Source organism: Phacochoerus africanus, chromosome 15 (genome assembly GCF_016906955.1).
Source record: "Phacochoerus africanus isolate WHEZ1 chromosome 15, ROS_Pafr_v1, whole genome shotgun sequence".
NCBI lineage: Eukaryota > Metazoa > Chordata > Mammalia > Artiodactyla > Suidae > Phacochoerus > Phacochoerus africanus.
In genome coordinates, this window is record NC_062558.1 from 55094878 (window position 1) to 55121071 (window position 26194).

Here is a 26194-nt window from a genome sequence, read left to right on the forward strand (position 1 = left end):
GAGATTATCCTACAGAGTGAAGTAAGCCAGAGAAAGACAAATACCGTATGATATCATTTATAGGTGGAGTCCAAAATATAATACAAATGAACTTATCTATAAAACAGGAAGATACTCATAGACATAAATAACAGATCTGTGGTTGCCAAGGGGGAGGGGTGAAGGAGGGGTGGATTTAGGATTAGAAGATGTAAACTATTCTATATTGAGTGGATAAACACGGTCCTACTGTACAGCACTATTTTTGATGTCCTATGATAAACCATAATGGAAAAGAACATTTTAGAAAAGAATATATATGTATAACTGAATCACTCTGCTGTATAGCAGAAATTAACACAACATTGTAAATTATCTATACTTCAATAAAATAAAAGAGATTATGCAGGGAAAATAAAAATAAAATAAATAAATGACAGGTCTCCAAATACATTCTGAGTGAACAGCAAGCAGTTTTAAAGTTGATGCTATAGAAAAACCTTCAACCACTCCCATTAGCATTCGCTCCCCTCTTGCTGGTCAGCACACTGATGAAAACACTCCAAATAGTCCTGGCTACCAGGCGCCACCTGGTCACCACTTGCTTCCCTATCTCTAGTCCACCAAGACTGTCCTCACCTGTCTCTCCCATACACTGTCTCATCTCAGATGCCAGAATGAGCACCTTGACGGGTAGGTTGTAAAATTTCCTAAACTGCACCTGACCTCAAAAGCAGCACAGTTCTCCTGGCCTCAGTTACACCCACTTAATGCTGTTAGACAGTCAGCTTTCTCTCTATTCCTAAGGCACAGACCCCTTGAGGGTGGGAACTCTATCTCCTACTGATTCTGATTCTTTGCAGTGATTTTCTCTTGACTGATGGACGAACAGAGTGTGCAGCCAATTCTGCTGCAGGTTACCCAGCGTGCAAAGAAGAACATTAAAAATGGAAAAGTGGGAGGTCCCTGGTGGCACAGTGAGTTAAGGATCTGGTGTTGTCACAGCTGTGGATCAAGTCACTGCTGTGGTGCAGGTTTGATCCCTGACCTGGGAACTTCCACACATCATGGATGTGGCAAAAAAAAAAAAAAAAAAAAAGATAGAAAAATGGAAAAGTAAAAAGTTAAACACAAATAGAAGCACGTCAAATCATACCCAGTGACTTAACTGGACAAACAAGTTCTTATTTGTGAGTGATGAGTTTATAATACTATGATGAGCAATGGAAAAAATCACATGATATGATCAGCAGTTAAAAATTTCGAGTGAGGGAAAATGATTATTAACACTATGCCACACTCTAGGTTCATTTAATTTCGAATTTAAGTCAAAACGAAATGTAAGAAAAAGTTTCTAAGAAAAGCAATGGTTAGGGAAACCAGTATTAAAGTGAAAAATAATAGAGTAAAACACATTCCTGAGCAATGGCCTAATAAATTAAGCTGAAATAATATAACTTGGGAAATAAAACATGAAAAAATGTCTAAATTCTTACCCGACACTAGTTAGAAGAAAAAATGGATTTTGCCAAAACATGGAAGGAAATTATTCAATTCTGATAATTCAGGACTTCCCATAGGCTTTGGGGGGTATTTTGTTTGTTTGCAGCGTATGGAAGTTCCCAGGTTAGGGATCAAATGAGAGCTGTAGCCACTGGTCTACACCATAGCAACAGCAACGCCAGATCAAGCTGTGTCTGCGACCTACAACACAGCTCACGGCAACGCTGGCTCTTCAACCCACTGAGCAAGGCCAGGGATCAAACCCAGGTCCTCATGGATACTAATAGGGTTCATTTCCGCTGAGCCACAATGGAAACTCCCCCACAAGTTTTTAAAAATTATAAAAATCATAAAAGGCAACAGTGTTGACCAATAATATTTCTCTCAAGTTAAATGTTTTATAAACATTCCTGATGTTTTTCGGACTACTTTTAGTTGTCTGGATTACAGACATTAATAATTAAGCCCAGTACAAAAGTGCACTCTGTACCCATCATATAAGCTATAAATGTCCAAGTGGTTGTGCTTATTTTGAAATGTACCACATATACTAGATGCAGATAATTTTTTAAATTACTAAATCCCTGGAAAATAAATTTATAAATCAGTACACATCAACCAACTGCTCTGTTAATAAAATCATTCCCTTTAATGCCACCATGAAACATCTGAGTGGTTCTATTTTTTCCTCCCCCGCTTTCCATGTATCATTGCAAAATACAGCCAGTTTATCAGGAAAAGATGCATAACTGGGACAGGCTGCAATTTATTACATGCTTTTTCCAGGACCTACAATACATTCACCAACACTCCATGTAAAAAAAAAAAAAAATTGCACCTCAAGATCACAATGTCCTAGACATTTTCTCCCATCCATCACTAAACTTTTCTTGCGTTAATAAGCTCTTTTCAGAAAATGATAGCTCTCCTGGAGTGGCTACAGTTTTGCCAAACTTCAACAGATAAAGAGATTTTGTCTCCATTGTGTGTCTTCTTTCTCAACTGACTAGCCTAGGAGCAGATTATAAGAAAATGTCTCTTTAAAGGCCACAGAACAAGGAAATTCTAATAACAGTAGCAGGAAGTTGATTTTATACATCAGAAGCCAGTAAACAGTCAGGGAAACCACTTATGCTCAAGGTAAAGATGGACTTTGGTGAATAAGAATTTATTTAAATACTGGTTTCAATCGTAACAGAGTAAGAACTTTCTTAAAGAAATTCCCATACCCAAACCCCTTTTTGCAAAAGTCAGGGCAAATGTAATCATGATAGGAATACAGGTAGATGGCATTAAATTAACAAATGGGAAGTCTTTTTTTTTTTTTTGAATCCCTAAGAATAGAGAACATGGATCTACCGGCAGAAACATGGAAGTACGCACTGAAATGGAGAATCTGTGCAAATGGTCATGTTGGCAGGGGCAGAGGTATAACCATAATCTTTTCTCTCCTAATACAAGTTTCAACAGCACACATGGAACAAGAGCGACTTCAACTATTCTTAAGCTGTGCCAAGGGTTCATGACCTATAAAACTAGTATTTTCACCAAGACACAAATGGTGCTCACTGGTGAGAGGACAGCCAGTAGCCCAGCCTCTGTGTCTCAGTGTGGCTTTGCTGTAATCGTCATACTGTGTGCAGTTATTTTCAAGAAGCATTTACTAAAAAAAATTAAAAAAAAAAAAAAACCCGCATTCTCTGAGGAAAATGGCCCCAGGAAAAACGTCAAGTACTGGTGCCATTGATTGAAACTGCTGTGAAGAGATCTTAAAATACATAGGGATAGGAATTCCTGGTGGCACAGTGGGTTAAGGATCCAGCGTTGTCACTGCACTGGCTCAAATTGCTGCTGTGGCATGAGTTTAATCCCTGGCCTGGGAACTTCCATGTGCTATGGGTATGGCCAAATACATAAATAAATTGAAAGAATAAAATATATAGATATAATTCTTAACAAAAAAATTCAAAGTTTTGGATAAATTAAGGCATGGAGTGTTGAGTATTTTAGTGATTTAGTTGTATGAGGTGACTGACTCTACCGCAAACTCAAAGCAATGGAGGTTCACTAACATCAGTAAAAGGAGAAAGGAGGTGAAATCAACCTATTTGCAGATTAAAAAACAAAAACAAAAACTCAGCTAAAGGAAATAAAAAATATGGTGCAGGGAATAAATCACAGGATGTCAACAGAAGAGAGTTAGGAAGGAAGAAATTTCTACAATGGCACAGTAAGCCAAACTGAAAACACCTGGCGCAGTGGTCAAGGAATGGACAACTTAACATAGTCAAAATGCCAAAGAATGTACAGGTTTAATGCCAATTCTTATTCAAATCCCAGTGAGATATTATGGCAGATGGAGACAAGACTATTCTAAAATTTATACAAAAGGCAAAGGAACTGCAATGGTAAAGCAATGTTGAAAAGAGGAATAAAGTGGGGAGAAACATTCTACCTGATTTCAGTACTTATTAAAGTGCTACAGGATTCAAGACTGTGGTATGGAGGGACAGACAGACACATAGATGAATGGAACAGAATACAGAACCCAGAAAGAGCACCACATAAGTACAGCCAGCTAATCTTTTGCAAAAAGTGCAAAAGCAATTCAATAGAAAAATGGTAGTCTTTCAAACTGTCTGGAGTAACTGGGTATCGATAGACAAAAAAATAAAAAAACTCAACCTAAGTCTCACACCTTATTCAAAAACTGACTCAACATGGATTATACATTTAAATGTAAAACAAAAAACTATAAAATTTTTAAAAGTAATCATAAAGGAAAATATTTATAGCCAAGGGCTCTTCACCAATGAAAGGTTCACATGGCTAAATGTACCATCCACAAAAGGAAATACTGATAAGTTGTACTTCATCAAAATGAAAAACTTTTGCTTTTCAAAAGATTCTGTTAAGAGAAAGAAAAGATTTGAGTTCCCACATGGTGAAGCAGGACCAGCGGTGCCTTGGGAATGCTGGGTTGCAGGTTTGATCCCCAGCCCCACACAATGGGTTGAGAGGATCCAGCATTGCCACAGCTGTGTAAGTTGCAACTGTGGCTTGGATCTGATCCCTGGTCCAGGAAATCCATATGCCTCTGGGTAGCCATTTAAAAAAGGAAAGAGAGAGAGAAAGAAAAGATGAGCTACAGACTGGGTGAAAACATTTGCAAACCACACATCTGATAAGGGACTCATATCCAAAATCTATAAAGAACTCTCAAAAGTAAACCCTTAAAAAAAAAAATCCATTGACCAAAGAGAATTATACAGATAGCAAATAAGCACCATGAAAAGATGTTCAACATCACTATTCATTAGGGAAATGCAAATTAAGACCATGATGAGATATCACTAGACACCTAGCAGAACAGCTAAAATTAAAAAGTAGCGAATAGTATCAAAGTTTATGAGCATGTGGGGAAACTAGATCTCTCATATACTGCTGGTGGGAAATACAAAATGGGACACGTCAGAAAATAAGACCAAATATCTCAAAATCAAGAGAAAAAACAAAGGACAATAGAAACAAATTCCATGTGACACGAACACTGGAAATATATATTACAAAAATGCTATAATAAACCTCTTTAAAGAGAAATGAAAACAGGAAGACTATCACAAGAGAATCTGAATCTGAGAAATGAATCAAATGCAAATCTTGAAAACTTAATTGAATAGATGGGTTCACCAGCTGACTGTACCAAGTAGAAGAGATCTGTGAACTGTTAGAAAGGTCAGAAGGAATTATCCAGACTGACATCCAAAGACTAAAAGGCAGGAAAATCAGCTGAAAATGTAAAAAAAAAAAAAAAAAGACATGGAGAAAAGGAGCAAAATATATACTACTGGAATCCCAAAAAGAGGAATGAGAGAAAAAAAAACAATGTGTAAAGAAATACCGGCCAAGAATTTTTCAAAATGGATGAAAAATAGTGAGCCACAAACTCAAGATACCTAACAAATCCAAACAGAAAACCAGAATGAAATAATCACCTTTAAAATAAAAATTAAAGGAGTTCCCGTCGTAGCACAGTGGTTAACGAATCCGACTAAGAACCATGAGGTTGCAGGTTCGATCCCTGGCCTTGCTCAGTGGGTTAAGGATCCAGCAGGGCCATGAGCTGTGGCGTAGGTCGCAGACACAGCTCGGATCCCGTGTTGCTGTGGCTGTGGTGTAGGCCAGTGGCTACAGCTCTGATTCAACCCCTAGCCTGGGAACCTCCATATGCCGCGTGAGCAGCCCAAGAAATGGCAGCAAGACAAAAAATAAATAAATAAAATAAAATAAATAAAAATTAAAAAATTAAGACTTACAGCTAATCTTTCAAATGGAAACAGTGAAAACCAGAAGGGCTAAAGCCAATCCACCAGCGACTACTCAGACAGGAAGACAGAAGTGTTTCCAGAAAAAACCTGAGCAGATTTACTGTCAGCAGCCCCCTGATAAAAGAAATCTTAAGGGAGTTCTTCAGACAGCAGAAAAATGGTCCCACGTGGAAGCATGATAATACAAGAAAGAGTGAAAGGTCCAAGACGGTATACCATACTGGTAAATCTAAATGAACAGTGACTGTTAAAAGAACAATGTCTTGTGGGGTTTATATAGATGAAATTAAAATACATGAATACAACAGCACAAAAAGGATGAGGAAACAAAATAAATTAGCATGTTATAAGGTCCCTGTATTGTCCAGAAAAATATAAAAGTACTCATTTAAGGTTGATACTAATAAATTAAGGATACATGTTATAATCTGTAGTGCAAACACTAAAAGAATAATAAAAGAATGTATAACTAACAAGCTAATAGAGGCTTGTTAATAAACACCTGATTAATCTAAAAGAAGAAAAAATGAAAAAATAAAGAAGTACAAAGAACTAAAGTTATGAAAGTAAGATGATAGACTTAAACCTACGTGTTTTTAAGCCGCATGTGCACAGGATGAGACTTCCAAAGCCACGAAGAATTCAACTTCTCAAACAACAAAACAAAACCTCTTAGAAAACTACAGTAGGTGTTCCCATTGTGGCCCGGCAGGTTAAGAACCTGACATAGTGTCCCTGAGGATACAGGTGTCATCCCTGGCCTCACTCAGTGGGTTAAAGTGGGTTAAGTACTCCATGGAAACTTTTTCTCTTTTTTTTTTTTTTTGTCTTTTTATGCCCGCACTCGCAGCATGTGGAAGTTCCCAGGCTGGGGTCAAATCAGAGCTGTAGCCGCTGGCCTATGCCACAGCCACAGCCACACAGGATCCACACCACAGCTCATGGCAGCTCCACATCCTTAACCCACTGAGCGAGGCTGGGGATCAAACCTGCATCCTCATGGATACTAGTCAGATTTGTTTCCACTGAGCCACGATGGGAACGCCACATGGGAACTATTTTAAAATAGAAATGAAGAAGGAAGCTTTAAGAGGAGCTTACAGCACCACATGAACACGTGACACACAGGAGGTAGTGAATACATCTTTGCTGAATGCAGAAATACAGATACATAGATAATCATGGTCCCGTCCAGTACATTCATAATATCACCATTCAATGAAAACATCAGCTTGATATATTTAGTCCATATTTATAGCCTTCATAATGAACTAGAGAAAATACAAGCCCATTGTGTAGCTAAATAAAAATGGAAGCCTGAAAACTTATTAATTCAGCACCCCCAAAATAACATATATCCTTCGTTTTCTATAATTTACGGTAGCTTTTCTTCTCTCCGCCTCACTCATATGAAAAACTATTATGCTCTCCGTATTTCAGTTTATGGCACAGAAGAATCTTATCAAAAACACTTGAGCAATAACTTTCCCCTGCTCATAAAAATAGGCTGAGTTTATCTAACCTTAAAAATAGCCTCCATTTATCCACAGCCCTGGCCCCTTCCTTGGAAATCGCACTGCTAAATCAAGCAGAATTCTTGACCCATGATGGTCTGAACAAGCAGAAAAGGGTGCAGTTATTCACTTTCTCTCTGATGCAAAGATTTGCAAGTCTTTCTCCTTGATTTATTTGGCAGGCTCTTTTGGTCAGATTTTAGTGTGCTCCATTATTAATACTAGAGGGCAACAGCATCATCATTGTTTTTTTACTCTTTTTTTTTTTTTTCTTGCCACCCCAAAGCATATGGAGTTCCTGGGCCAGAAATCAGATCTTAGCCACATCTGCAACCTAAGCCACAGCGGCCACAATGCTGGAGGCTTAACCTACTGTGCCAGGCCAGGGATCAAACCTGCATCCCAGTGCTCCCAAAACACAGCCAATCCTGCTGCACCAGAGCAGGAACTCCTGTTTTATTACTTTTTTATTTTTTGGCCACGCCTGTTGATGTTCCTAGGCCAAGGACTGAACCCACGCCACAGCCGTTAACTAGAGCCACTGCAGTGACAACTCCGGATCTCCAACCCGCTGAACCACCAAGGAACTCCAGTGTCATCATTGCAAACACTGAGATCTTCAGGTTCAAGTCTGTGTCTTATTCCATTCTTAGTCCTCTGGGTTATCCTCTTACAAAATTCTGGGCTTCAGTCTGCCCACATGTAGAGAGAAATGGAGAAATACCCTCTCTGCTCCATCCCTACCTTGTGACCGCATGAAACTAATGGGATCACTGGTACCATTCTCTACTGACATTCAGGTATTGGCTTTGGGCCTTTCCAGGGCGAGATTTTTGTTTGTTAGAACTTACATCACATTTCTTGTTTGGCCAGTCATGCTACATTCTCAAAATTTTGTTCTGTTGAAAATGTCCTTGGCAGGACCAAAACTAGAAAATGGTCTACTAACAGTAAGTAGATACGGCCTTTTCTTTTTCATTCCATGATGAAAATGTTGGGAAGCTACCTCCCCATCTTCTAATTTGTGCTTGCATGTGACCATTCTCATCTCCCCTTCTCTGGACCAGTAGCCAAAAGCATTCTAACTGGGCAGAAGGATGGTAGAGCCCCAGAGGTACAGAGGAAGAAGCCTCTAGTTTATACTGGAGGGAAACCAATAGATTCCCAAAGCCTCTCTTTTGCACAAGATTTCATTCTCTAAGAAAGGAGTGAGAGCTGGCTATGTGGGATTGGGTGTTAGTGAAGGCCCACTCTAAAATTTAATTCTGGCACGTGGAGGAGTTCCCGTTGTGGCTCAGAGGGTTAAGAACCCAACTATTATCCATGAGGATGCAGGTTCAATCTCTGGCCTAGCTCAGAGGGTTAAGGATCCAGTGTTGCCACAAGCTGCAGTGTAGATCACAGATGTGGCTCGGATCCAGTGTTCCCAGGGCTGTGGTGCAGGCCTGTAGCTATAGCTGCAATTCAACCCCTGCCCCAGGAACTTCCATATACTGTAGGTATAGCCATAAAAAGAAAAAAATAAAAATTTTTTTAAAAAAATTCTGGCACGTGGAAAGGTAGAATCCTTGACCTTCAAACTGTGAGGCCCTCTCATACCCAGCAAATGCTGGCAGCGCTGGACAAAGCTGGGCGAGTTCAAGAAGCAGGTAACAAGACTGAATGCTTCATCTAGTACATTACATGTTGAACAAAGTTCTTAAAAAGTTACAGAGCATATAAATGTAACTGACATTTGGCATACACATATACATGTATAAGCACTACGTATCTACATTAGGTAAAAGGCACTGTATCTAATCTGCCAGTGCAAAGGTGACCTACTTTTACCTTTATTCTGTATTTGATGCACAGCTGGCCTGTGGTTCAGCTGGTTGAGCAGATACTATGAGAATCATCTCAAAAGGAGTCTCCTTTTAAGAAAACGTTGTGGGCAAGGATTGAGGCCCTGAAGAGATTAAGATACACTCTTTGTTGTTAATTGCAAGCCTCTGCTGAAAGCTTTTACGTTTCTATCACTGGTGTTAAGTATGAAACCAATTGGGATTGGCATGCTTATATGCTATATACATTTCCTGATCAGATTAAAAATAAAGCTCTGCAAGCTATAAACTATAGACACAATACACTGCCAATTACATGTAAGTTTTATGGGCATTAAAGTATCCCCGAAAATGCAAATTACATAATTTTCTGAAAAATTACTGAAACTTATTTATGGAGCTGAACTATTTTTCACAGTAGGAGAGGCAGTTGCTACCAGCAGAATCATTTTTTTCCTAAGATATTTTGACAAGTGCCCCTGATCTGAGCTGTCAAAAAAATTGTATCTATCTACTAAAAATTATTTGTAAATATGTATACAAACCCTGCCATCTTTCTGAGTCCATAGCTCTGGGAGAAACAAGGAAATAAAGCCACTAGCAATATGAACTCCTGGTCATCCTAATAAGATATGCTTGCTTCAAGCCTCACTGGATTATTTAATCACCAACACGTTGCAACGTCCACACAAAATACACCCAGCTCAGAACCCGTGAAACCCTAACTTTGGGAACGGAAAGATCCTCCAGCATAAAATGAAATTCTGCCAAGCTCACCTGAAACCATGGGAAAACACTGTGCACTCTTAAATTAGGTAAAGCAATGAGTAATTATCTGCTGAAAGAGAAGATGCTATTCATTTTTCTGTTATCCGTGTGCCCAATTATGGCAGCAGGTGGTGTCTGCTCTGGCCTTCCCTTGCTGCATCTATCAACCTTCCCCTCCCCCTCCTAGATTATGCTCGCTCCCAAGCAGAAAAAAAAGGGAAAATAGTCACTTTCTATCGACCTTAAGCCACCCCCCACTCAAGCTACCACCAACGCGGGGCGGAGAGGAAGAGGTCACCGGTGTCAGCTGCCTCCACTTTCCATGTGCTCCTGGCCTGAGATCCCATCCACTTCTGTGGCTCTGCTATTGCCCTGATGGCATCCAAATCTTAGGTCTCTGCTGGCCCATCCTCCCTCTGAAACTCACCACCCACATCTTCACCTTTGTCCCTTGTCAGCAAGGGCATCCTAAGGCGGCCAGAACCAAACATCGCAACTGGACGGCTTAAGCAACTGACTTGGACCAGCTCCCAGCTTTGGAGGCTGGAAGTCAGAGATCAGGGTGTCGGGAGGGTGGGTTCCCCCAAGGCTGTGAGGGGGATCCCTTCCAGGCCTCTCTATGGGCTTCTGGTGGCCTCAGGCCTCCCCTGGCTCCAGGGCTATCCTCACGTGGCCTGCTCCCTGTGCCTTTGCACCGTCTTCCCTCTGTCCGTGTCTGAGTCCAAACCTCCTGTTTTTCTTTTTTTTCTTTTTAGGGCCTCACCCAGGGCACATGGAAGTTTCCAGGCGAGGGGTCGAATCATACATGCAGCTGGCCTATGCCACAGCCACAGGAACGCTAAACCTGAACCACATCTGCGACCTATGCCACAGCCTGTGGCAACATCAGATCTTTAACCCACTGATCGAGGCCAGGGTTCAAACCCCGCATCCTCATGGATACTAGTCGGGCTGCCGCAGAGCCACGATGGGAACTCCCCAAACCTCCCCGTTTTTATAAATACACCAGTCATGGTAGATTGGGGGCCACCCTCATGACCATTTTAACTAGGTGATCTCTGCAGAGACCCTGTCTCCAAATAAGACCGCACGCTGAGGTCCTGCAGGTTAAGGCACCACCACATGCCTTAACATCAGTATGTCCCAAACAAACCCCATGGCCTCCACTTACCGCCTTTCTTTAAGTCTCCTAAGCTCATCTTGTCTTCTTTTCATGCCTGATGGGTTACCGGTCCAGTCCAGCCTGCATTCACGGCATCTCTTAAGTCTCCCTCTCCTTTTCATTCCCACAACCACCACACAAATTTAGGCTAAATTATCCTGCACCAATTCCACGGTGACTGTCCCAAAGAAGCTTCTTAGCTCCAGCCTCTCTCTAATTTCTCTCTATCCCAATTTATCTTAAAAATTGCTGCCACATTCATCTTCTTAACAGACAGCTCTGACCCATTTCCCTCCCTAGAGAGGAGAAGGAAAAAAAAAAAAAAACACTTCAAGGGCCCTCCTTACCTTGTGAATTAAATATAACTTCCAACCCCTCATGGTCTGCAGGTTCCCACCCTCCCAGGGTTACCCCAGCCCACTCTTGCATCACCCCTTTCCCAAACACGGCCCCATGTGTTTCTGGCTGTTTCTGTCAGAGTCCTGCCAAGAAAAAGGACCGCAATCTCAAAGGGCTCCTTTGAAAGATTATTTAATGAAGGGACCAAGGAGTGGGCAGGGAAGGTGACAGGGCCCAACAGAGAGGGAAAGACACCTAGCGATCAGCCACAGTGGAAAGCTGAACCAGCCCTCTCTCTGACAAACAAGGGGAGGAAACAGAGGCCTCCTGGACACAGCAGGGCACAGACAAGTGAAAAAGCCATCAGGGATGAGAAAACAGAGTCCCAACACGCTGCCTTGACTCACCTCTCTTCTGCCCTGGGATGTTGTCTGCCCACTTCCTCAGCCCAATTCATCAAAATCCTACCCCTCTTCAAAGGGCATATAAGTGATATTAAAGGTATTTTTTAAAGGTAAAAGCATCACTCAAATACAACATGAACACGTGTCTAAGACTTTAGTGAATTCATAATTAAATGAAAAGAACCAGTATGATGTCACCAGATGTTTTAAGGAAAACTCCAAAGAACACAGGAATGTATGCACCCATCAGGAAAATGGAAGTGACTTTGCTCACTAAGTGCAAAACTTCTCAACATCCACACCTGCATTCCACCAGATACGACCTGCATTTTCTATGATCAAGAACCCAACACCTAGGAGTTTCCACTGTGGCACAAGAGGATCGGTGTTATTGCTGCTGTGTCAAGAATGCAGCTCCCATCCCCGGCCCTGCACAGTGTGTTAAAGGATCCAGCATTGCTGCAGCTGCAGTGAAGGCCGCAACTGTGGCTTGGATCTGATTCCCCAGCCCAGGAAGTCCCTATGCTGCAGTGTGGCCAAAAAAGAAAAAACAGCAACAACAAAAAAAAAAGGAACCCAACCTCCAGGAACAATTACCATCAGTTTTCCACAACTAACAGAGTTGTAAAATAGCACAAGGCCAGAGGAAAGGCACAGAGAACCAAAAGAGTGAGTAAGACGGACAAGGTACACACACACTTCTTTTCTTATGGCCCCAATTCAGTCTTCACAATTTTCCCTGACTACTGGAAGGAAAGAAGGGAGAAGGGAAGGAAAGAAAAGGGCTCCAGCATCAGAAAGACCATGGGCTCACCACCAACATCACCTACTCACAAAGCACCCTGGAGCAAATAATTTTGCCACTCTGCAAATCAGTTTCTTGATCTGTATAACAGTGATTAACTGCTTTATGGACTAAATGAATGGTTTCAGGCATCAGGTGAATTGTGACTATCCTGAGCCACATAATTGATGGCCAAAAGACTTGAGGTCTTTTCATTTTCCTTCACTTCAAAGCATGGAGCTGAACCAGAAATTCCTTCTCAGTCTGAAAACTCTGTGATTGTAAATGCTGCCTCCTCCAGGAAGCCTTGGACCATCCTCATTACTGGACATGGATCCCTCCCCTCTCAGCATCCTCTTCCATAAAAGGTGTCTGCCTCCCATCCACTCCAAAGACTGCACTTGGCCTCTCCTTCTTCCCCATCCCAGCAACCAGAGGTACAGGAAACTCCCCAAAGGCAGGAACAAGCTCAGATATACTGGAGGCCCGGCACCTAGCCTGGTGCTTGGCACATAGTGGGTAGTCAACAAATATTTCAAAATGAACTAAAAGAAAAAAGGGATCAAAACTATAGTGAGATATCACCTGTCAGAATGGCCCTGCTCAGAAAGACAAGAAATAACAAGCGTTGGTGAGTGTGTAAAGAAAACCCTTGTACACTGTTGGTGGGAATGTAAACTGGTGCAGCCACAATGGAGAACAGCACAGAGGTTCCTCAAAAAATCAAAACAGAACTATCATATGACGCCAAAACCCCACTTCTGGGTATTTAGCTGAATGATACAAAAACACTAACTCAAAAAGCTATATGCACTCCCTGTTCAATACAGCATTACCTGTAATAGTGAAGGCACAGAAGCAACCTAAGTGCCTACAGATGAACTATATGTGTGTGTGTGTATATACACACGTATGTACATATATAAACCCACACACACGTGTATGAAATCTTGCCATTTGCAACAACCCAGATGGACTTTGAGGGTATCAGGTTGAGTGAAGTAAGTCAGACAAAGTCAAATACTATATGATCTCACTAATATATAGAAGCTGAAAACAAAACCTCTTTCTGAAACTGCTCCCAAAAACTTCTGAGGAAGGAGGCCACCATAACCCTGATACCAAAATGAGATGAAGATACTACAAAAAGAAAGACAAGTACAGGCCAATGTCACTGAAGAACACAGATGCAAAAATCCTTTACAAAACACTAGCAGTCCGAATACAACAATACATTAAAAGGTGTATGATCCAACCAGGCTCACAGAGAACAAACTAGGGGTGCCAGGGACCATAGGGAGGGAGGGGTATAGGGGTGTGACAAAATGGGCGACAAAAAGGTAAAAACTCCCAATTACAATACAAGTAAGTTCTGGTGATGTAATGTACAGCACAGTGACTGCAGGTAATAATACGGTGGATTTGAAAGTTGCTAAGAGAGTGGATTTTATCAGAGAAAAAAATCTGTATTACAGTGATGGATGCTAACTAGACATTGTGGTGATCATTTTGCAATATATATAAATATACCATTACATTGTACACCTGAAACAAATACAATGGTATATATGAATTATACCTCAATGAAATAGGAGAGAGAGGGAGAAAGATAAGATAGATAAATAGAGATAGATAGAAATAGAGAAAGAGAAAGATGGAGAAAGAGCATGACAGAAAAAGAAGAGAAAAGAAAAGAGGGAGGAAAGAAAAAGAAAGAAAGAAAGAGAGAGAGAGAGAGAGGGAGGGAGAGAACGAACTTAAAACAGTCCCACTGGGAAAAGGGAGCGAAACCACAGTTCTCTCTCCTTCTTTACCAGGCAGGCTAAGCATCTTCTTTTGCTCAGGATTCAGGCTGGGTCATTTTTCAGGCTTTCCTGAGTGATGCCATTCTCCGTAGCAGCAGCAGGACCTTTACATTCAACAACAATACCCCGTCTTCTGGGGATGATGGCCTCCTTTACTGTCACAAGAAGGACAGCAGCAGAACTCAAAGCTTTAAGCTTCTCTGACAGCCTTCAATCAGAAACAATTCATCTCAGCTTTTCGCTTGTCTGTGACTCGAGAGGCAATGTTCTCCAGACATGTTACTGAGCCTAGAAGCCAGAAGCTGTAAGCTGATCATAACTCCCAACCGCGGGCAGGGTCCTTAAAGACAAATCACACGTGTCCAGGGCCAGAGGGGAACGAGGGGATATTCTCGAAGATCGTAAAGAGAGAGGTAAATGGGCACCAAGGATTCAGTCCCATGGGAGGGGGTGAGTGTGGATTTCTGCTAAATTTTTCAAGTACCCCAATCATCCTTCAATATGCTGTGCTTCTCTGAAAGGGGAAAAAAAAACCTGTGTTCTACCCAATGGGCTCATTACTATAAGTGTCCCTTAAGTGCTTTCTGGTCAAATTTTGGTCAAAAGAAATATGGAGTACTATCTTTCATGGTGTGACCAAAATTTCCTCATGAAATTTTAAGTCTGAAATAAATAGACTCTAGTGAAATTCAAAAGAAGTCACATTTTGACCACCATAAACCCACTGCAAAAAATAAGTGAGCACAACGTTTTGATTTCTTTTTCAGCCACACCCCATGGCATATATAAGTTCCTGGGCCAGGGGTCGAACCCTCGCCACAGCTGCAACCTACACCACCGCTGCAGCCATGCCTGATCCTTAACCCACTCTGCCACAGCAGAAACTCCAGTGAGCACAACTTTTAATGGCTATAAACCTAGGTTAACAATGTCCCAATTTATTCAACATTAGGGATTTGATTTTTCCTGGAATTTTCCTTTTTCCTTATCTCTTTTTCTTTGTGCTCTCAAAATATATATTTTACTTTGAGCCTTTGATTATGTATTAAATAAGGGTGAAATTCATGGGTTCATGTGAACTTTATGAGTCCGATTCTAAATTCAGAGGGAAATAAAATAATCAAGAAATCAAGTGTAGGAGTTCCCATTGTGGTTCAGTGGTTAATGAATCCGACTAGGAACAATGAGGTTGCGGGTTCGATCCCTGGCCTTGCTCAGTGGGTTAAGGATCCAGCGTTGCCGTGAGCTGTGGTGTAGGTTGCAGATGTGGCTTGGATCCCACGTTGCTGTGGCCCTGGTGTAGGCCAGCACCTATAGCTCTGATTAGACCCCTAGCCTGGGAACCGCCATATGCCACAGGAGCGGCCCAAGAAACGGCAAAAAGACCAAAAAAAAAAAAAGAGAGAGAAAAAAGAAAAGAAATCAAGTGTACAAAAAAAAACATTTTTAAAACCACAAACTTCAAAGAAAAAAAAAAGGTGCTTGCTGTAGTAGAAGAAAATAATTTGATGGCAGAGAATTGTCCTTGCTGCCGGCTGATGGGGATGTGTGTGCCTGTGTTGCCGCCTCGCCAACCCCAATAAGAAGCACCCAACAGGTAACTCCTGCCTCAACCCTCCTCAGACCCACCAAGGCCCCATCACCCACCCTCTGAGCTCCTACAGCACTTTCTGCTATTCTACTCACTTTGCCCTACATCTGCCTCAGCTTCCTAATTAGATTTAATTTTTTTTTCCAGTGAACTGGCAAATACTGATGACCAAATGGTGACAGTTGCCGCCTGGGCACAGCCTCCTGGTGGAAGTCTCACCTGGGCACAGAAGTCAGTGCCTCTGGATCTCTGTCCCTCACTCTGGAGAGAACTCTGCTTCGAAAACAGGCATGAGGCAACTGTGCTCTGATCCTCTGGACACTCCATGTCAGCATCAGGGAAAGCCGGAGGTTACTGTTTCACTGCAGAAACATCACTACAGTTACAGTGAGGTATCAACCCACACCAGTCGGAGTGGCCACCATCAAAAAGTCTATAAATAATAAATGCTGGAGAGGGTGTGAAGCAAATTACACTGTTGGTGGGAATGTCAGTTGGTGCAAACACTATGGAGAACAATATGGAGGTTTCTTCAAAAACTAAATATAGAACCACCATACCATCCAGCAATCCCACTCCGGGGCATATATCTGTAGAAAACCATAATTCAAAAAGATACATGCACGTCAATGTTCATAGCAGCACTATTCACAATAGTCAAGACATGGAAGCAACCTAAGTGGCCAGTGACAGAAGAATGGAAGAAGATGCAGCACATGCATACAATGGAATATTAGCCATTTGCGGCAATGTGGATTATCATACTAAGTGAAGTCAGAGAAAGACTAATATATCATATTCCACTTACATGTGGAATCTAATTTTTAAAATGATACAAAGGAACTTATGTACAGAACAGAAAAAAAAACTCACAGATTTTGAGATAAAACTTACAGTTACCATAGCACAAACTGAGGAGGAGGAGGAGAACTGGGGAGGATGGGAATGATATATACGCATTGCTGTATGTGTGATGAATAATTAACAAGAAACTATTGTGTAGCACAGGGAAATCTACTCAATATTCTGCAATAATCTATGTGTGCAAAAAGAATGGATATAGGTATACGTATAACTGATTCACTTTGCTGTACACCTGAAACTAATACAACATTGTGAGTCAACTACACTCCAATAAAATTTTTAAAAAAAGGAGCATCACTGTAGAACTTTTACTGGGCACAGAAACCAGGAAGAACACCTTTTATCTGAGCTTTGAGGCCAACTACCGATATAACATTTTAGGAAACCCCAAAAATATGGGTCAATTCTTCACCAGCCCAAGCAATAACAGGAAGCCACAGAAGCACTTCAAAGCTGAGAGAGTAGAAAGGAAGGTGATCCCTAAACATTTAGCTGCTGACACTGTGATCCACAAGGACAAAAATATCCAGGGACTCCGGGACCATTCGAAGGATGCATGTCCAATCTAAGGGCAGGGTTTTATTATATTCATCCTGCTGAACGGTTTGAGTCTGGCTAACTCTTAACTCCACCGAGAGCCCCTGAGAGGTAACTAACTCCGCATCTTACAGTTTCTGAAAGAATTTTCAGGAGTTTCCGATGTGGTACAACAAGATCGGTGGCATGTCTACAGCACCAGGATGCAGGTTTGATCCCCAGCCCGGAACAGTGGGTTAAAGGATCCGATGTTGCTGCAGCTGCGGCATAGGTTGCAACTGAGGCTCAGATCTGATCCCCGGCCCAGGAACTCCATCTGCCAAGGGGCAGCCAAAAATGGAAAAAAAAAAAAAAAGAAAAGAAAAAAAGAAAGAAAAAAAAAAAAGAATTTTTATGGGATTCTGCCAACCCCGAGGTCACACAATGGCTTACTGGCAGAGTCCCAGGGCTCTTCCCATGATTTATAAAGATGAAAGTAAGTGGATAAAACCACTCTACCTGACACCCTGCAGTGCTCTGGAAGTCACCTCACCATCCAGAAGCTTCTCAGATTCTGACGGGAACCCAGTGTCTCCCTTGGGCAGCCCCAATCATTGACTCTCTGAACCTTTCCATTTTTCTCTTTTTCACCTGAGTTCACTTGTCTCAGTCACTTTCCTCTCAAATTCTCCCCACAAGGCTGAGGCAGGATCGGGGGTCAAGTAAGGCATCAAGAGTCAGACTGGGAGAAGGTCATGAGCCAGGGAGAAAAGTCAGCTGAGTGTGGCTGGAACCCAGAACTGAACTCTGTAGGAGGATGCAACGGACAGGACAACTCCAGGTGAGCTGCACTGGCTGAGGAAGGGCAATGCTGGAGGCTAGAACAAGTACTAGGTACAAAAGCAGTCCCAAGCTGAGCTGAACTGCCAAGGAAATCAGGACAGGAGATGATGACAAATAAGAAATAACAGGAACAGGGAGTTCCTGTTGTGGCTCAGTGGTAACGAACCCGACTAGTATTCGTGAGAATGGGGGTTCAATCCCTGGCCTTGCTCAGTGGGTTAAGAATCCAGCATTGCCATGAGCTGTGGTGTAGGTTAAAGATGAAGCTCAGTTCTGGCGTTGCTGTGGCGGTGACGTAGGTCAGCAGCTGTAGCTCCGATTTGACCCCTAGACTGGGAACCTCCATATGCCTCACCTGTGGAGAAAAAAAAGAAGGGGAGGGAGGGAAGGAAGGAAGGAAGGAAGGAAGGAAGGAAGGAAGGAAGGAAGGAAGGAAGGAAACAAAAAGAACTGGACTAATGCACTGAGCACCTACCACAGGCCAGGCATAGTCACAGATTTTGCACATAAATTCTATCATTCAATCTTCAAAAATCCTCCTGAGATGCCTAATATTATCATTATGTCTTAAGGAAAAAAAGTTTAAATTCCTGGCCTAGGTACTGGTGGATTCAGGCCTCAGAGCCAGGGCTTCTGAAGATTAAGATCACACTGGTGTCTCTAGGTCAGTGCCACTGGGAGGAAGAGCGATTTGCAAAACAGAAGACACGTGTGCTCAGGATGGTGTATCCAGGGGTAGGAGGGGATTTAAACAGAGGCTGTGGGCAGCTGGAAATGAGAGGCCCAGGGCTGTCAGATCTGCGTGGGTTTCTTCTACAGGAGAGAACGGCTTTGGGAAAGTTCCTGTACCTCCTCTGGCTTTTGAGAGCTGGATGAAGCCACTGTTAAGGCTTTTCAAACTCTATTATCCCAAGGATCCTCGGCTTTGGGGCCCAGTTAAGATCATCGAAGCAGAAGAGACAGAACTGGAAAGAGGATGTCATCTTTGGAGACAAGCAAAGATTGGAGTAGATGAAGTGAAAAGCACCCCACAAAAGCATGATCAGAAACATATAAAAATAACTCAGAATGGATCCTAGCTTGAAAGCCACAGGAGCTTCGAAAAGGAGTGCAGGATTAGCAGAGTTTGTGAGGTCTAAAGGAACAGGGGGAGAGGGGAACGTTTAGATTCGGCACAGAAAAGGTTACTGGTAATATCTAATAAAGGGATTTTAACAAGGAAGAGATGCCTAGCTAACAATTACCAGTAGAGGTGGAGACAAGCAGTAGGTGGAGACCACATTTGGAGGAGTCGAGCAGCTAAATAAAGTATCAGGGTCAAACAAAGGAATTTTTCACTTGGGAGAAATTAGCCTGCTTCAAGATCAACCAGAAGGAGCAGGTGGAGAGGGAGGCAGAGAAAGGATGGAATATGTGCAAGATTCTCATCCTGGACCAGCAGGCAAGTACTTTCCTGCGATCCAAGACACACAAGGAATTGCAACCTTATGAAGAAGGAAAGAAACGTCCTTGTCAGTGGCTGGAAGGACAAGAGCGCTGATTTAGACAGTGAACCCTGTGAAGGCAAAGATAAGCCTAAATGAGACAGATGAGTTTAAAATTGCTCTACAAAGAAGAATGTGTACTGATAAACTACCTTTGGGGCAGTTCTTCAGAGATTTCCACACACTCTGCATTACTCTAAAAATGCCACTGTTATGGGCTGCATGTCTGCATCCTCTCCAGTTTCATATGTTGAAATCTTAACTACAAGGGGATGGTATCAGCAAGTGGGAGAGGGGTAACTAAGTCATGAGGGTGGGACCCCGGAAAATGGGATTAGCACACTTATGAGAAGAAAGAACGCGAGAGAGGTGATTTCTCTGTCGGCTATGTGAGGATACAAGAAGAAGACAGCCATCTGCAAAGCAGGAAGAGAGCCCTCATCACATGCTGGATCTGCCAGCACCTTGATCTTGGCCTCCCCAACCTCCAGAACCATGAGAAATAAACACATGATGTTTAGGCCCCCTGGTCTGCGGTATCCTGTTATAGCAATTTAAACTAAGTCACTAATTTAGCATGTGACCTGGACTAAATAATTTCACCTTGCTGAGCTTTAGTTTCCTTCTCTGTAGGATGACAGGGCAGGGAGATACAGGGGTAGACAGGATAACATTTTCCAAGGGTTCTCTTCCACCCAAATGTCCTAGTTGATCTTTGTGCTTTTTCTTTCTAATTGTTCCATGCTAGCCTCTAACTCGTTTCTTTGCCATTATAATTGCAGACTGCGTTCGTCCTTACTTCGAACACTTCCTTAACACCCACTATCACACCAAGCATACCAAAAGTGGTGTTCAACAAATATTTTGCTAAATTAAGGGAATCTTCATGACATCAGAGTTTCAGGAGCTGAAATGGGCTTCATCCTCTCTCCCTCCTTTCCAGGGGCTACTTACAGAAGCACAGTCACCCAGAAGTTGTAAGCATTGATAAAAAACAATCATTTATGCAATATCACATAAGTTAGTGCTCTAAGTGTTTTAGATCCTGCCCTTCCTGCCAATGTGTAAATACCAGCTTCTAAATTTAAAAAATAAGCAAAATAATGATAAAGACAATGATAATAATAATAAAGGCTGAGGCTTTCCATCAGTTCCTTGAAAAAATACCACAATGCATATCTATCTAAAGCTCTTCATGCCTTTGTTATCAGGGGAGCAAAAGGTGCTCACCCAGAATCTTCTCGTTTGTACTCTGTGACATTCCTTCAGCTAAGAAGACTGATTGTGTCTGTTTGCTGTAAACCAAACACATACTTCAGCAGCTCCTAACATAGCCTTCCTCTCCAGGAAAGAATATCAGCTTAAGATCAAAGGTTTAGTCTTAGTTCTGCACTGCTGAGCAAGTGACTTTGCACAATCAGCCTTCCTGGACCTCTATAAACTGGGGCTAGACATTCCAGCCCAATCTACTTCCATGGTGTGTGTTATCATTTATACTTTATGATGATTACAACTAATTGCTGAATCCTTTCTAAGACGCTTCCTATCGATAGTGAGCAAGATGTAGGTGCAGTGAGAAGAAATCTATGGTGAAACAGTTCATTCTGCAAAGGCAGACCAGAGGAGAGCTCAAAGCATTCCTATGGGAATAACTGTTGCAGCCGGGGACTACTTTCAAAGTTTCAACCTATGCACAAAACTACAAGACACAGGATACCCCAAGAGTGATTCTACTGTGCTTACACAAATGAAAGAAAGGCAAAGTACTTAGAAAAATCAACTCCTGACCAAGGTTATTTTATGTTACATCGTGGTTTTCTTAAAGTCAAGGGATTCTGGTCCACAGCTATACTGGTAAGTTAATAACATCTTTAAAATAACACACTCCACGTCATGGGTATGTTTGGAAATGACAGCGAATAAATCCATTATGGGCTGAAAGTTGATTTTATGACAGGCTTCTTCGAAGTGTCCCAGCATGTCCAGAGTTTACACAAATGTAGTCTTAATTTCTCTCAAAGATAAACACATCAGAGTGGGCCTGCTTCCAGCTGGTGGGGAAGCCACTGAAAGAAAGGTGATCTTTCATCTCTGTAACCATTTGAAAGGAACGTCAGCAAACTCACAATTGCATAATGGAAAAGAGATGAGAGAGGGATCGGCAGGGGCCACACAGTCACCAAACTTGCCTTCACAAAAGAAGAATAAATTCCCAGCAGCAGGCATAACCCAAAGACCCAGTCCATTAAAGAGTTCACCTTTGGTTCCCTTAACAGTGATCACAAAAGTCTTCTAGAAAAAGGAAGAAGCTGTGGACAGAAAATGCCAAAGATCCTTCAAGGCACTACAGGGCTTGAATAAAAATCCAAGAGAATATTTAAGATGCTCGACTCAGAATGGTTGAAATGTCCAATTCACCATTACGGCTGTTTGATTTTCTTTTTTTATGCACAACAGCTTCATCTATAATCTCTAACAATTTTATCTAGATGCAGAGGTGGTTAATACTCCCTGGGCTACTTTAAAAAAAAAAAAACCCACCAACCTCAAAGTGACAAAATTGCACGCAACAGAGAAAAAAAATGCCCCAGGGAAAAAAGGAGAGATGAATTTATTGTAAGAACTACATTCTCTCCATCTCTAACTCCACTAACATTCCTGAACCATCAACACCCTCAGGTTAAGAGAATAAAACGGAAAGGAGCAAGGGCAGCACAAAGAGGCAAGGATTTGAGAATTTCCATATTAAAACTGAAAAAAATTAGAGGGAAAGACATGTTTTCCCTTTAGGTGTTAATGTTACACCAAAAAAAAAAAAATTCCCCTGTTCCACCATGCTACCTCCTTCAAGGTCATTCGTCATCAGCACAACCACCTACCGATGTTTTATTAAAAGAAAAATCCCAGGCTAGGACTGCCAGATCTTTACCCAGGACCCACTTATCAAAGGTGTTGCTGGGCTGACAGGCAGCTGTCCAGGGGCTCAGACTTAACATTACTTTATATGTCCAGAAACCCATCAGCAAACACATTACCTCGGTCCCCATTAAGTATTCTGATAACAGCACCTCCATGAGCTCGGCTTAACATTTAAGCCTGCAGGAAGCCCTTGAGTGCACAAAGCCTTCCAAAAATTTTCTGGCTAATTTTAACCCTATAGAGTTTGGGAAAAAAAAAAAAAAGCCTGAATTTAAAAATTACATAGCATCCATATATTTTATCCAACTGAACAAAAGATTTCATGGAATTGAGAAACATCTTTTCATGTGGCTTTTCTTATATTCTTATATTCTTATTAAAAAATCATACAGACAATTTTCCACCAAAAAAATAAAAATAAACCGTAGTACTAGCAGATATTCCCATTGAGCAACGTTTTAAACATGCTGTTCGGAGCTGGGTCTTGGGCCAGAAGTACCACCAACAGCATTTGTAATAGTGCAGCTAGCTTTAGGTCAAATCATTGGCCATGTGATGTGAACCCTGGATTTTATCCTTTCTAAAAGCTCCCTGCCCCTCCCTCAATGAAAAAAAAAAGAGTGCCCCCCCAAAAATTTACAGGAGCAAAATGGAAAAACAGCTACTTAGAATGTTCCTTGACAAGTGTACTGTTTTCACTTGTCCAGCCCCCACATAAGTCGTCTAGGCTATTTTCACACCTGAAAGTTGCTATCTGGTTAATATTTCAAAATATAAACATCTCTCTGACTCTCTGTAGTTGTGGAGGTAATCCTAACTGGGAAGTGACAGCTTTTTCACTGTTGGGGAAAGAAGAGATGCTAACGAGGTGATTCTTAGCAGGAGAAGTTATGGCATCTCCTTTAGGCAAAGGGCTCCCCAGTCCCAGCCTTGAGGTGAACCTCAGCCTGGGAGATCTCTGCAGCGTTCGAACAAATCAGCGACATGAAGGAGCAGTGCCGAGAGGTACTTAAGAAGAAAAAATTGTATGAGTGTGGAGCCAGCCCTTCCTTGCTGCCACCCAGTGTGTAAATTCTGGACAGCCACCTTGCCCTTACACACACACACACACACACACACACACACACACACACACACACTTACTTTGCTGCACTCAGCGTTCAATATGCCAGCATTTAGAGAACGACACGTTCGCGTTGTCCCCCGCCGCCCCCGCGCGCCCGTGCACACACGCGCGCGCGCGCACACACACACACACACACATACACTCGCTTCCCATCCCTTCCACGTTGTGCAAACAGTTACAGCACCACCGATGGCTCCAACACAGGCAACGCGGTAACCACGGAGGTGACTTTCCCTCCCCCGCGCAGCACCTCGACTCTGGGGCAATCTTGGGGCACGTCCTGCACCCCCTCCCCAGCCCGCGACAGGCCAAGTAGGCGAATCCCTGGGTTGCGTGACAGCGCGCGGGTCCAGCCAGAAAGCCCGAGAAACCTCGCCACCGCGGAATCCCGGGGACAGCCCGCGTCCCTACCGGCCCCTGCGCCCCAAGGGCCACCCGGTCTGTCCCCTGCCCCCGGCTTCCCGGAATGTCCCAGCTCCTCCGAGCAGTCAGGCCCGACGGGCCGCCTCCGCGTCCCCCGACTCCCGCAGTAGCAAGGCGCCGGATCTCGGAGCCCAGGGACTGAGCCGGTGCGCCTCCCGCCCGCTTGCTCACTGTGCTCCGGCCCCGGGCTTTACACTCGCGCGCACAGACACGCACCCTTCCTTCCCTCGCCCCAGCAAGCACTCTGCGCCCCCCGGGGGATGCCCGGCTCCTCCCGCATCCCTGGGGGCACCCCCGCCCCGCCCGCGCGTCCGGGGGCCGGCCGCCACTCAGCCCAGACCCCGCGGGTGGGTGCCCCGGGTCTCCCTGCCCCCGGGAAAGGGAGACGTGCAGCGCTTACAGTTCGCAGGAACTGGATCTCGTCCTCGCCCTCGCCCCCATCGGCCATGGCTCCGCGCCTCCTCGCCGGGGCCGGTTCTCAAGCCCCGCGGAGCCTGGCGGCGGCGGCCCCTCACGCTGCCTCCTGCTGCTGCTGCAGCTGCCGCTGCCTGGAGCCGGGGGCGGGAGGGGCCGCGGCTGCCGGGTGCCGAGCTCCAGGCGGTCCCCTCCTGCAGAGCTGAGGAGGCGGCGCGGGCGGGGGCGGCGGAGCCCCAAGCCTCCCGGCGCCGCACTGTGAGGGAGGAGGGCAACCCGGCCGGGAGGACGCGGGCAGGCGGCCCCGCAGCCCCGCCGCGCCTGCTTTCTCACGCCCTGCCTGCAGCAGGCAAACCGCTCGGCCCCGGCTCCTCCGAGCGAGTGCGCGGAGTCCGCGGAAGCCGGGTGAGTGCGGCGGTGGGGGCGGGGAGTGGGGGTGGGCAGGCGGGCGGGGAGGAGCTCGCCGGCTCCCCTCCGCTGCAGGTAACCGCAGCCGGCTCCTCCGGGCCCCCAAACCCGAGGCCTAGCGCCGCTTACTGGCCGCGCCGGGTATCGGGACCGAAGCGCATCCGAGGAGCGCGCTGCCTTCCACCTGCGCCCTTCTGTTGCCTGGGCTCATCCACCTGCCGCTTCTGACCTTGAACCCTAGGCTAAGCGTTCCTTCCTCCTGGGAGGGGCTCCCGCAGTTACTCCCTTGGCACTTCAGGTCGCAGGCACGAGTCATCTTTCACCCGGGTGCCCTGAGTGGATCATCTCCAAGTAAAGGTGACCCAACACATGGTATTTTCGGCTTGGATTACCTCTCTTCCCGATCAGCGTAAGAATTCTTCAGTATGGAGTTTCCATGCACCATCCTTTTCACAGATTAACCATACAAACTGCATGGTACACAAAACTAACAAATTCATTCAACAAATATATGATGAATGCCCATGCCAAACCCTGTGGTACAAAAGAGACGAGTTTATACTCTAGATAAGAAGTGCAAACTTTAACAAGGAATTGCCATGAAGGATGGGATGATATCTATGAGGATGAATCATAGAGACGCTCTAAACTCGGACCATCGTACCCATCATCCTCACTAAACAGCCATATATTTCTGGGGAAATTCCAGCATTTCACCACAGGTATCAATATTTAGTTCCCACAATGCTCCATGCAATTACCCACCAAATTGCCATTTAACAAACGGCTGTGACTAAGAAATGAAACAATTCAGACAGGAAAGCATTTATCTCTTATTCCTAGAGCACAACTCTTTCATTTCAGATACTTCAAAATAAGTATATGCAAACCAGAGGTTGCAAATGTCAATCCTGCAAAGATGGAGACACTGCAAAATGAAGGTTTTTCATCGGTCTACCTATATTTGGCAGCATATAATTAGTTATTAAAATCTGCTAGCAAGTTCTATGCACCTTGCATCTTATTTTCAGCTTTCATGAACTCTGCACTCACTGAGCTAGTTCTGCGTTTTTCCTATGGAGTGGATAACATAAAGAATATGCTTTACTCTCCCTCTTGGTGAGACTAGTAATGCTCTGCTCTATCTTAAGCTGCTAATCATCTTACCTAAGTACTTGACATATTCTTGTGTATTGA

General features: G+C 43.6%; 1 protein-coding gene across 1 annotated transcript in view; it reads right to left on the minus strand.

Moving 5' to 3' along the window:
* Positions 1–24765, minus strand: part of RYR2 (ryanodine receptor 2) — a 775249-nt gene extending 750484 nt beyond the window's left edge. The window contains exon 1 of the mRNA XM_047762364.1: positions 24576–24765. Within this exon, the coding sequence (XP_047618320.1) occupies positions 24576–24623 (48 nt within the window). The 5' untranslated portion in view covers positions 24624–24765. The remainder of the gene's footprint in view (positions 1–24575) is intronic.
* Positions 24766–26194: the final 1429 nt, after the last annotated feature.